This window comes from Orycteropus afer, unplaced genomic scaffold (genome assembly GCF_000298275.1).
Source record: "Orycteropus afer afer isolate SDZICR_OR568_19922 unplaced genomic scaffold, OryAfe1.0 scaffold00309, whole genome shotgun sequence".
NCBI lineage: Eukaryota > Metazoa > Chordata > Mammalia > Tubulidentata > Orycteropodidae > Orycteropus > Orycteropus afer.
In genome coordinates, this window is record NW_006921896.1 from 4,119,069 (window position 1) to 4,132,793 (window position 13,725).

Below are 13,725 nucleotides of genomic sequence, written 5' to 3' on the forward strand. Positions count from 1 at the left end.
TCGCTATGAGTCGGGGCCGACTCGACGGCACATAACAACAACAACAACAACATTTTTAAATAACACCTTAATCACAGTCATCCCACAGGAGGCAGGAATAGAAAGCCAGTGTTAGGCATAAATTTGGTGGCTATCCAAAGGTCTCAAATCCCCAAAGATTATCAAATAGTGTTACAAAGTTTTTTTGTTTTTGTTTTTGACCATATTTTATTGGGCAAATGATATCTGAAGAAAATCAACAAACCATGTTTACAGAAATTATACATTTTAAATACGTGCTTGCTTTAGCTTACATGTATTTACTATAATTAATGATGATTAACTGAAAAAATTTTTAATATTTTGTTTTGGGTGAAAATATATATAACAAAATACACTCCCATTCAACAATTTCTGCATAGAATGTTCAGTGATATTGGTTACTAGAAGTCTATTTTTAAGATATTACTTTTTTAGAAAACAAGTGAGACTATTTAGAACAGTGTTTAAATTCATGTATATTAAACCTATTTATATATTATTTATATTGAATTCATTGGGAGCTCTGGTAGCGTAGTGCCTAAGGCACTTGACTGCTAACCAGAAGGCTGGCGGTTCAAACCCACCAGCCACTCCTCGGGAGGAAGTAAATGGCAATTTACTTCCGTAGTGATACTGCCTCGGAAACCCAAGGAGGGGTCGCTTTGAGTGGGGTCTGACTCCACGGCACATAACAACTGCCTCCGAAACACAAGGAGGGGTCACTATGAGTTGGATCTGACTTGATGGCAGTGAGTTTGGTTTTTGGTTTATTGAATTCATGTATATTGAATCTTTTAACTGGATTCTGAAGAGAGAGAATAAGGAATAAATAAGTTTGAGGTAGGTTTGGGAGCTCTTGTGGCGAAGTGCCTAAGGCATCTGACTGCTAACCAGAAGGCTGGTATTTCAAACCCACCAGTCACTCCTTGGAAGACTGAGCACTCTACTTCTGTAGAATTACCGCCTTGGAAACCCAAGGAGGGGTCACTATGAATCAAATTGATTCGAGGGCAGTGAATTTGGTTTTAAGTGGTTAGGTGAGTGATGCTTAAGAGGATGAGTTGAGAGTTCACTACAATTAAAAGGGAATGTCAGAGGGGAAGATGAGTAAGGATAACATTTCCCCTTTTCTTCCTTTATACATTTGCAGAGTTTAAATACTGTACTAACATATTTGAACCAAAATAGTGCCTTAAATTATCTTTTAATAATTAAGAAAAAATTAATTCACGCTCTTAAACTAACCTTTAATGTGGGCAACAGTGCCCTCTCATGGTGAAACCGAAAACAGAAACCAAACTCAATGCGGTGGAGTAGATTGCAACTCCACCCCTCCGAGGTGGTATCACTACGGAAGTAGATTGCCCCATCTTCCTTCCGAGGAGTGTGGCTGGTGGGTTTGAACCGCCAGCCTTCTGGTTAGCAGTCAAGTGCCTTAGGCACTAGGCTACCAGAGCTCCAAGAGCAGCACTAGGTAACCAAAATATTTTCAGTAAATTTTTTTTTTTTAAATTATTTCTTGAAATTAAAGCTTAACAAAACTAAGACTTAGTCATTAAGTTAATAAGAACACCCATTCATGCTTAATCCTAACACATTCAGATTCCAAACAAGCAAACTCACTGCCATAGAGTCAGTTCAGGCTCATAGCTACCCCTCCTTGGGTTTCTGAGGTGGTATCACTATGGAAGTAGATTGCCCAACCTTCCTTCTGAGGAGTGGCTGATGGTTTGAACCACCAGCCTTCTGGTTAGCAGTCAAATGCCTTAGGCACTACGCCATCAGAGCTCCCACATTCAGATTAAGCAGCATTATAAACTTTACATCAAGCCAGTTCCTTTAGAGTGAGTTAGATGTATAAATACAAAACCAATAAACTGTATCTAAGAAGTACTTTAAAAGAGAATTTAAGTCCCAACATGAAACCAACTATTTTGAATTCAGTCATTTAAAGGTTGTTTCAGATTTCTGCTTTCAGAAAGCCTGTCCTCTGCATAAAGGAAAAAAGGGTGGTCTGAATCTGTTCTGCTACAACCAAAGTGCTTTAGCTCCTTCAGTCTCAGATAACTCATATCTGCTAAAGAGGACTTATTGTATCGCCCTTAAAATACTGTCACCAGGTTTAAGAAAATGAGAGATTTTATTTAGTGTACTCACTATTTCTGTAGTGATACTGCCTGGGAAACCCAAGGAGGGGTCACTATGAGTCAGATCCGACTCAAGGGCAGTGGGTTGCATTGCGTTGTGTTAGTGCTGCTCTGGTGACATAGTGCCTAAGGCATTTGACTGCTAACCCGAAGGCTGGCAGTTCACACCTACCAGTCACTCCTTAAAAGGAAGATTGGGCAATCTACTTCCATAGAGATACTGCCCCGGAAATCCACGTAGGGGTCGCTATGAGTCAAATTGACTCGAAAGCAGTGAGTGAGTGAGTGTTCTTCTGACAGGAATATACCACAGATGGGATGGCTTTAGCAAACAGGAAATTATTCTCTTACAGTTTGGAGGCTTTAAGTCTGAGTTCAAAGTACCAGGCTCTAGGGGCTGAGTTAAAGCCCCTCAAACTTGGCCTTCAGCTCTGCCTCCTTTTTCTGGCCCACTGAAGCTGGAGGCTTTTCTTCACTCAGCTGGCTGCTGAAGCTGACAAACCCAAAGTCAACAAATACAAAGGTACAGTCCCAATGTTACCAAACAACATGGCAGGCCACTAATTGAAGTCCAGAAGTCCCAAGATCGGCAGGGCATGGCAGGCTACTAAACAACAACTTGGCTACCTGCAGGGTTCAAACGTGCTAAAAAGCTGGAGACCTTCAAATTTGCTTCTTATGTACTGGAAGCAGCCCGTAGCACTAAAGCAGCTGCTCAGCTGGAGTTAATTACCAATCTCACCATGGAGACTAACTACATCCGGCTGTCAGCCACTCAACCAGGCCCAGCCAAGTTGTCAACAACCTTAACTACCACAAAGATCTACTTAATACTGGGTACTCTACTAGGCGGTGGTGGTGGTGGTGGTGGTAGGTGCTGTCAAGTCTTCTCCAACTCATAGTGACCCCTATGCACAGCAGAACTAAACACTGCCCGGTCCCGTGCCAGATTCACAATCCCTGCTATACTCTACTAGATACTATGCATAAATTGCCTCTAATTCTTATCCCAGGCTTCAGCAAAGTTTACCTGTAAAGCACCAGATGGCAAATACTTTAGGCTTTGTAGGCCATATGGTTGTAACACCTCAACTCTGCCATTATAGCCTGAAAGTAGTCATAGACGACATGAATGAGTATGGCTGTATACTGATAAAATTTATTTACAAAAACAGGTAGTGGGCCACATTTCGCCCACAGGCCATAGTTTGCAGAACTTTCCTAATCTTTACAACTCTGTTAGATAAATTTTTTATCTCCATTTTGGAAAGTTAAGAAAATTGCCTGAAATCACACACCCACAAAGTTGCAGGACTGAATCCTTACCCAGGTCTGACTCAAAATGCCCTATTTTTTTTTTTTTAATATAAAACTTAATGGAATTTTTTCCCCTGGGAATGATTATCTTTTAAAATGCTTATTAACTCTATCATTGGAAATAATTTTCTTGCTCTTCTGATAATATATGATGATTTTTTAAAAATTTTAAATAATATAGAGAAAAGTTCCTTTGTAAATGCTTATTTTCTAGAGGATAGCCACTTAAAAGTTAGAGATTTCCAGGTATAAATTTCCAAAATTTAATGCATTTCTTTTTTCTATAGATGGAAACATACATACTATTCTTTAAGTTACCTTTTTCACTTAATATGCTGCTATCAGCTTTCTGTGTTAATACATGAATACCTACCTTATTCTGTGATCTCTTCTCCACTGATGGACATTTAGGTCTCTAGTCTTTCATTATTGGAGTCATTGCTTATGCTCGTGTATGTACGTGTGTGTATACATATACACATGTGTGTTTATACATGCATTTTTTTTATCTATATACATCTATAAAATCTTTACACTTTTCTAACCATTTCATTATGATTTTCTTTGAAAGGAAATTGCTGGATCAAAGGATAGGAACATGTTTACTTTTGAAAGAGGTATCAAATTGCCATCTGGAAGGATGGTCCCAGTTTATTCTCCCAACAACAGTACAAATAAAGTGCCCATTTCCCTAATCTTTGCAAGCTTTGAATATTAGCACATTTTTAATCTTTGCCACTATGATGGGGAAAAAATGCTATTTTTATATTATTTTATTTTTATTACTAGAAACTGAGTACCTCTTTATATTGAAATATTTATATATCTAAATGTATAACTATGTATTTAAATATATGATAAATATTTAAATATATTTAAATCCCACTAGTTCCACCACTTCACACTGCTTATACAAATCAGATTGCATAGCGTTTCTGAAAGTAAGTTTCAGGATGTTCCTGTCTACAATTACTATTTTCAGGTTAATGTATTTTTTTTTTCTATTTCCAAAGTGTGTTCATTCTTTTATTAATATATTTCAAAATCAATACAGAAGATCAGAAACAAAAAAGCATTTGCTTAGCAAGTTTTTTTCTAATATGATGAAAATTTGGGATGTAATGCCTGAAACATCATGTTCTCATATTCTTATTTCTGTGTATTTATGAAAAATTTTTAATTAAATGTTTTTCCTAATGTAAGTTAACCTTTTCCAGTTAACACTACCCAGTCCTATGTTTGAGGCCATCATTGCACCCGCTGTGTCAGTCCATCTCATTAACAGTCTTCCCCTTCTTTGCTGACCCTCTACTTTACCAAGTCTGGTATCCTTCTCCAGGGACTGATCCCTTCTGACAACCTAACCAAAGTAGATGAAACAAAATCAGGCCATTCTCACTTCCAAGGAGCATTCTGGCTCTACTCCAGAACAGATTTATTTGTTCTTTGGGCAGTCCATAGTGTTTTCAGTATTAGAATTCAAAGGCATCAACTCTTCTTCAGTCTTCTTTATTCATCGTCCAACTTCACATGCATATGAGGCGATTGAAAATACCATGGCTTGGGTCAGGCACACACGTTACTCTTCAAAGTGACATCTTTGCTTCTTAACACTTTCAAGAGTTCTTTTGCAGCAGGTTTGCCAAGTGTAATACATCGCCTGATTTCCTGACTGCTGCTTCCGTGGTATTGACTGTGGATCCAAGTAAAATGAAATCTCTGACAATTGCAGTGTTTTCTCCATTTATCATCATGTTGCTATTGGTCCAGTTGTGAAGATTTTTGTTTTATGTTGAGGTGTAATCCATACCATAGTCTTTAATCATCAGTAAGTCTTTTGATCATGAGCAAGTGCTTCTTCACTTATAGCAAGCAAGGTAGTATCATCTGCATATTACATGTTGTTAATGAGTCTTCCTCCAATCCTGATGCTGCGTTCTTCTTCACATAGTCCAATTTCTCAGATTATTTGCTCAGCAAAGAGATTGAATAAGTATGGTGAATGATACAACCCTGAAACACATTTTTCCTCATTTCAAACCATGTAGTATCCCCTTGTTCTGTTCAAACGACTGCCTCTTGGTCTATGTGTAGGTTCTTCATGAGCACAATGAAATGTTTTGGAATTCCTATTCTTCACAGTGTTATCCATAATATGTTATGATCCACACAATCGAATGCCTTCACAAAGTCAGTAAAACACAGGTAACATGTTCCTGGTATTCTTTGCTTTCAGCCAAGTTCCATCTGACATCAGCATTGATATCCCTTGTTCTACATTTTCTTCTGAATCTGGCTTGAATTTCTGGAAGTTCCCTTTCAATATACTTCTGCAACTGTTTTTGAATTATCTTCAGCAAAATTTTACTTGCATGAGTTGGGTCTAACTCAATGGCACATAACATCAATAACAACAACAACATTATATTAATGAACCAAAAGAAAAAAACCAAACTCACTGCTATCGGTCAGATCCGACTCATAGCAACCCCTCCTTGGGTTTCCAAGGCAGTATCACTATAGAAGTACATTGCCCAGCCTTCCTTCCAAGGAGTGGCTGGTGGGTTTGAACTGCCAGCCTTCTGATTAGCAGTCAAGTGCCTCAGGTACTGTTGTTGTGTGCCTTCAAGTTGGACCTGACTCATAGTGACCCCTCCTTGCGTTTTTGAGGCAGTATCACTACGGAAGGAGATTGCTCAACCTTCCTTCTGAGGAGTGGCTGGTGGGTTTGAACTGCCAGCCTTCTGGTTTGCAGTCAAGTGCCTTAGGCACTATGCTACCAGAGCTCCTGCCTTAAGTACTACTGTTTGATAATTTCCACATTCTATAGGCATATGGATATTATCCTATCACTGACAGCGTTGTACTTCAGGGTAGATTTTGAAACATCCTTTGTGATGATGAATGCCACTCCATTCCTCTTCGATTTGTCATTCCCAGCATAGTAAACCATATGATAGTCTGATTCAAAATGTCCAATACCAGTCCATTTCAGCTCACTAATGCCTAGGATATTGATCTTTCTGCATTCTGTTTCATTTTTGACAACTTACCATTTTCCTAGATTTGTAAACCGTATGTTCCATGTTCCGATTATTAATGAATATGTTCAACTGTTTTTTTTTTTTTCCCATTTTGACTTGGGCCCCACCAGCAAATGAAGGTTCCAAAAGCTTTACTCCATCCACATCATTAAGGTCAACTCTACTTTGAGGAGGTAGCTCTTCCCCAGTTCTGTTTCGAGTGCCTTCCAACTTGAAGGGTTCATCTTCCAGCATTGTATCAGACATTGTTTCACTGCTATTCATAAGGTTTTCATTGGCCAGTTTTTTCAAGTAGATGGCCCTGTCTTTCTCCCTAGTTTATCTGAGTCTGGAAGCTCCCCTAAAACCTGTCCCCATGGGTGACTCTACTAGTACTCAAAATATTGTTGGTATAGCTTCTAGCCTCACAGCAACACAGAGGCAACCACAGTACGACAAACTGACAGACTAGTGGTGATGTGGTATATAATAAGCACTAAATAAATGAGTCAGGGCCGACTCGATGGCACATAACAACAACAACAAATAAATGAGAATAATTATTATTTAAGAGTAAGCAGCTACCATTTATTGGGCACATATGATAGACTACATGCTATAGTTCTGTAATATATATTTAACATCAAACTAAGGATGAAGCCTCTGAAATGTTTCATTTCTGAAAACTGCCTCTGATTTCAGGTTGGGACCTACTCTAGAACCTGAGGAAGTGGTAAACAAGCTGATGAATGGTATCCTGACTGAGCAGAAAATAATTTATGTTCCACTCTCTATATGCTTTTTAGTAATAATGGAAAGGTAAGTAACAATAGTGAAAGTAAGTTAATATTAGAAAATTAAGAATTATCTAGAACATATTTTTATTCAGATTTAAAACATAGAATATAGTTGATAAAGTACTGTTGATTAAATGGAATTAACAAAGTAGTAGGCTTAAAGAATCCATACTTTTTTATACTACATATGCTAATTATTGCTGCAAGATTGGTATAGCTTTTAGGTTAAATTAATTGAATTATTTCCACAAGTTTTTTTTTTTAAAAAAGTATTATTATTATTTCATTGTGGTGAAATATATACACACCAGAACATTTGAAAACAGGACAAAGTCCACATTCACAATTCATTTCCACAAATTTAAATGTGTATTTTAAAAAGAAAGAAATTTGTGTATTTCTGGAAGTCTTTGGATCATAATGGATGAATATAAAGAATGATATTGTTAAGCATTTTTATATAATGGAATCACAGGACAGTGACCTTGGAAGGAACCACAGTTAAGTTTTCATTTAAATATACGACAGATAATCCCTGAACTTTTATTTTATGCAAAATCATGCTGAAGCATAGGAATTTCTGAATAACCTTTTATCCATTTAGTGATCTTTGAGCCTCGCTACTTAAAGTGCGATCCACAGACCAGCAGCATCAGTAGCACCTGGGACCTTATTTACAAATACAGAAGCGTGGGCCCCCTCCATATCTGCTAAACTACGATCTGCGTTTTCATAAAATCCCCAGATGATTTGTATGCATATTTAAAGTCTGAGAAACACTTTTTCAGAGCTACAGCTCTAAACTTTGGTGCATGTTAGGATTTACCTGAGAGATTTGAGATATGCTGATCCCTGAGACCTAGTCCCCAAGATTCTGATTTAATTGGGCTAGAGTGCAGCCTGGACGTTGTGAGATAAACATTTCTTCAGGTGATTCTAATGCACAGTCAAGATTGGAAACCACCAGTTTAAAGAGTAGCTTTTCATAGTCCAAGGAGCCCTGGCAGCATAGTGGTTAAACTGCTTGGCTGCTAAAGGAAAGGTCGAGATTTGAATCCACCCAGAGATACTTCAGAAGAGAGGGCTGGCAATCTATTTTAAAAAGGTCACAACCATTAAACCCAATGGTAGTTCTGCTCTGCAACACATGGATTCATCATAAGCTGGCAACTGTTTCATTATTGTGATTGCTACCATTATTATACAGCCTTGGAAACCCTATGGGGCAGTTCTACTCTGTCCTACAGGGTCACTGAGTCAGAATCAACTTGACGGCAGTGGGTTTAGGCAGTTTTCTTTATATAGTTACACTGACTTATGTCTCAGACTCATTGGACTGTAACAAGTTGGTAAATATTTTTAAGCATAAAGACAGGAGAGAAAAAGATTAAGACATCATGTTATGTATTAAAATGTGTCCCCCCCAAAATACGTGTTGAAATCCTAACCTCTATGCCTGTGGTTGTTATCCCATCTGGGAATGGGATGTCTTTGCAATGTGCCGTTTAAGGCATTTTATTTCTATTTATTTGAGGGATTTCGTCAAAGGTTAAATAAGTTGTCAGCATTATGTTCAAAACCAGATGTGAGTCTGCATTTTCATTGAGTAATTCTACCTCCTCTGTCTCTTTCAGGAACATGTTAATAATATTCTTGATTCCAAAAAAACCAAACCAAACCCAGTGATTGTTGTTGTTGTTGTTATGTGCCATTGAGTTGGACTCGACTCATAGCGACCCCTCCTTGGGTTTCTGAAGCAGTATCACTACAGAAGTAGATTGCCCCATTTTCCTTCTGAGGAGTGGCTGGTAGATTTGAACCACCAGCCTTCTGGTTAGCAGTCAAGTGCCTTAGGCACTATGCTACAAGAGCTCCCAACCCAGTGATTACTAAGTGTAAAATTAGCTCTTATTCTTACTTCATTTTCAAAGTCATGTTTTTTTAAAAAAAAAAAACCTTCAGCAAGTCCACTATTCATTTCTATATACTTTTTAGATCATTTAGAAATAAAGGAGTCTATTTACTTCTTCTTTTATTGTTCTAAGGAGTGTATTTATTTTAAAATTAAATATTTCGGGTCACTCCTACTCAAAAGAAGGGGTAACTCTTGCTTGTTAAAGGAAATAGAATTGATGGGAAAGAGGATTTTAGTGACTCAGAGTTAAAGTTCTTGAATTTGTTTAAGATGAACATGAACATGATACATGATAAATTAAGCATAAGTATTTCAAAAGAAAATATTTTACAAATCACTTACTATTGCTTTCCTATTTTCTCTCTTTTCTTTTTAGAATCTTTCCTGAGCGTTTCCTGAACATTTTAAGACGAAAGCTCGATATTAAGTTTGATGCAGTTATTGGATATAAAGTTAAAGGACAATAAGACCTGATTTTCTTGAAAACTGACTGGTAGCAGGTCTTTAAGTTCATTTCATCTAATGTTAATCAGAATCTTAATACGTATTTTGACTTTTGCTTTTCTTAACTATCCTTTTTTCTTCAGTGTCATCTCTTGAGGCTCTGGCAGTTGTCATTGACTCCTGCTTGATCTTTAGCTGAAAGTTGATTTCACGTGACCCAAGAGAGAAACACCTTAGGAGTTGACTTTGTGGAAAATGGAAAACACTTTTTTGGTTTTTTGCAATCATTCCCAAGATTTTGTGGCTTATCTGAAAGCTTTGCATAATTTGCACTATAATTGTATAAGATACATTTTACAGATCTAATTACACTTAAATGTACGTTTATGTGATCACATTTCCTTTTCCATTCTACATACATATTGTTTTTTCTGCAAATAACATACATACAATGGGCAGAAATGATGAAATCATGTTAAAAAATTATGGCATAGCACACCCATGTATACACCACACAGTCCTAGGACATTTCCAGAAGTGAATTTCAGCCTCATGTTACATTTAATCATATTTGTATGATAAAGACATAGCCATGGTCAAGAAGTCATGGATCGAGTTTAGTACAGTTGAAACTGTTCATTTGCTCTGGGGCAGTTTGCACCCAGGCCTGAGAGCTATGGAGTTCCTAATAGCTGATCTGTGCCCAGGAAGAGCATGCCAAAGAGGGGCTGGATGGTCAGGCAGAGTGCTGCATGTGGGGCAGGGCCATTTGTTCACAAGCACTCAGGTCCCTGTGCCATGTGAAGTCCGGCAGCAGGAGAGTACGGTGTGGGCTTGCACTGCCCTAGTAGCCAATTGGACTCATCTCATCCAAGCAAGGGATGCGTGACCCCTCTGCACCCATGGCTGTCATGCCTGCCCCACATCATCCACCAGAGCCAGAGATTTGAATGGCCTGAACACGACAGCTGGACAGTGGAGCTGAATGTGTGTGACTGGCATACCTGAGTGGCCTCTCCGGGCTAGGGTGTGCAGATTCCTGTACCTCCTGGACTGGGACTGGCCACCCTGGTGATGTTTGTTTCCAGGGCAGAAAAAGTGATACCAAACTGCCTTAGAGAAATAAGTTTGCAGAGGAGGAAAGGAATTGTGCTGGGAGAGGGGCTGCTTTTAGAACTCAAGGGTGGGATGGTGAGGATCTGCTGCTGGGAACCAAACTTCTGCATCAACAGGCAAGATGAAGACTTAACATTAAATCCATTGGACAGATTGAAATCGAAGTTATCAACATGTAAAAATGTTTGTATAGCATGCTTATGAAAATGAGCAGGGCATTGCCTGATATACGAAAATGTATAATGTGCTCGTTATTTGCATAAAAATACGGTAATTAGAAGTTTCAGCTCTTTAAACATAATGAAGGACTGTATCGAGACATTTCACAATGAATTTCACGTAATGTGAGAAAGAGCTCTTGAACATTTTAACTTACACATTACAACTCTGTTTCCTGAGAGATACCTCACATTTTAATACTAAGCATTTCAGCACAAGGAAATTAGAGATAAACACTAGAAACATCATTGGAATTTGAGGCAGAGAACCATGCAGATTTACAAATAAATGGTAACAATAATAAATGAATCAGACTTCAAACTTTTGGTTTTTATGCTAAACAATTTATTAACCTTATAATTAAAGGAAAATGGATGATGCAATCAATGGCCTTTTTAGTGTCTGGCAGTTTCTTCATTAAGGTAACTCAGACCTGAAATGTACTAATAACTTTCCCCTTTTCATAATGATCATATTATGACTCCTAACATGCTTGTCAAAAATTAACATTTGGATAAACTTTGACATTAACTGTTATGATAAATAAGCATTTTTGGATATTATGCTTACAGAATGGTGATTGGTTTCATTTTGTTAGCCATGTGCCAGGCACAATTTGCCATCTAATTCCTTAGTGATCCTGTGGGTAAAAATTGTCAGAAGGACTTTAAATAGCTGTGAATTTGGCAGTAGTAAGGAGCTCTGATGGTGTAGTGCTTAAGGCACTTGATTGCTAACCAGAAGGTTGGTGGTTCAAATCCACCAGCCAATCCACAGAACAAAGACTGGGCAATCGACTTCTGTAAGACTTATCACCTTGGAAACCCAAAAGGGGTCACTATGAGTTGGAATCAACTCAATGGCAGTGAGTTTGGTTTGGTTTTTGGTTAGCTGGAACCCAGAAAAAAAAGAACCTTAAAGTCTACAGTCCTACTGTGCTGGGAGGGTGAATGACTACGGTAGAGGATCTGAATTTTGTTCTTTGCATTTTTGAAAAACCTTGCTCAAATTCACCAACTTTAGGCAATTATTTTTTATTATAGTTGCTATGACTTCATGTCTGAAAACTTTTAAATGTTCTTTGAATAAAGTTTAATCCTAACTCTGAGTCCACTTAAGAACAGTTTATGGGAAAGTCAGTCTTGGCCATTTTGAGGGCTGCTTCTGAAGGTCAGACCATAATCAAAAGCAGCTTATGTTATCTTGGGGTATGTGGGAAAAGACTCTTAATTGCCAACTATCATTGTACTCCGTGGTCCTAAACTAGGGGATCCTTTGATGACATACAGCTCTTCTTGTGGGGTTCAGAAACCTTAACCACTGAAGGGAACTCAACCTTCCTGGACACACCACAAAGCCTTCCTCTGGAACACTGTCATCAAGCTGGGTCCCTGCCATAGTACTACTAGGCTGTACTGGCCTCTCCCCTATTTCCCTGAGAATCTCCCCATCTTGTCTTCAGAAACATTCTTTCCCAACTCTACCTCTTTGTGGCCATCCCCACTTGTGAGAAATCTATCCATTTTAATTGGAAATGAGGATTAGAAAGAATGAGGAAATCAGTTTAAGGAAACGGGTTAAAATTGACCCTCAGTATATCGCTAACACTGGGCTAACGAGTAATGTCTAAAAGGTAAAAAGGTCTTGACCAATGTCTAAAAGGAAAAGAGGAAAAATTATCACCCAGACTGAGTGATAGATTTACTCTGTTGGACAATTCTGTGTGGTAGACATAATTATCCCTGTTTTATAGCTGAGATAACTGCAGCTCAGAGAAGTTAAACAAAGTTACCCAAAATCACCCAGCTAAGACAATGTGGAGCTGAGGATTTGGATTCAGGTACATCTAACTTCACCATCATACAGGCTTAGTGGAATTCTCAGTTGAATCATTGCCCTAAGAACCCTCTACTTCCCCACACTTTCCATAATATTCAATCAATATTCCAAAACCCAATATTCTAAAATTCATCAGGAATTTTAATAGTAATTGAAGCTATTCAACCTATGGACTATTTTAAGGAATAAAATGCTACGATTAAAAAAAAAAAAAAAAAAAACACCTCACTGCCATTGAGTCGATTTCTACTTATAGCGACCCCTCCCTGGGTTTCCAAGGTGATTTATCTATGGAGTAGATTGCCCAATCTTCCTTCCGAGGAGTAGCTGTTGGGTTGCAGATGCCTAATTATTCCACATAGGAAAAGATTCAGTTTTGGCCTGACTTAACTATCATTAAAATCTTAAGTTTTCTAAAATTAATATGGTGAATCCTAAAAATGTAAGTCGACATTGGGATGGTCTTAATGCACACTGGACACCAAAACGGTCCCTGAAGTAAACAAAAACTCCCCTTTGATGGTAGAGACAATCTGCCCACTGCAAGTTTCCTTGTCTATCTACACTCAGAACAAAGGAGATGTGCCTTTTACTTACATTTTTGTTAACTGCTGTCAAGTTGGCTCTGAGTCATAGCAACCTTACATACAACAGAACAGAAAAACTGCCCAGTTGTGCACCATCTTCCCAATCCTTCCTTTGTTTGAACCCATCACTGTGGTCACTGTGTCAGTCGATTTTGTTGAGGGTCCAAGCATGATACCCTTCTCCAGGGACTGGTTTTTCTGACAACATGACCAAAGTAAGTGAGATGAAGTATGGCCATTCTCACTTCTAAACAGCATTCAGGTTGGACTTCTTCCAAGACAGATTTATTTGTTCATTCT

The 13,725-nt window shown here is 38.2% G+C and overlaps 1 protein-coding gene across 1 annotated transcript in view; it reads left to right on the forward strand.

The window, feature by feature from the left end:
• The window catches only part of LOC103206264 (estradiol 17-beta-dehydrogenase 11), a 137,131-nt gene extending 127,444 nt beyond the window's left edge, over positions 1-9,687 (forward strand). Inside the window, 2 exon segments of the mRNA XM_007951707.2 lie at positions 7,211-7,327; positions 9,597-9,687. Coding sequence (XP_007949898.2) covers positions 7,211-7,327; positions 9,597-9,687 — 208 coding nt within the window.
• The last annotated feature ends 4,038 nt before the right edge of the window (positions 9,688-13,725 follow it).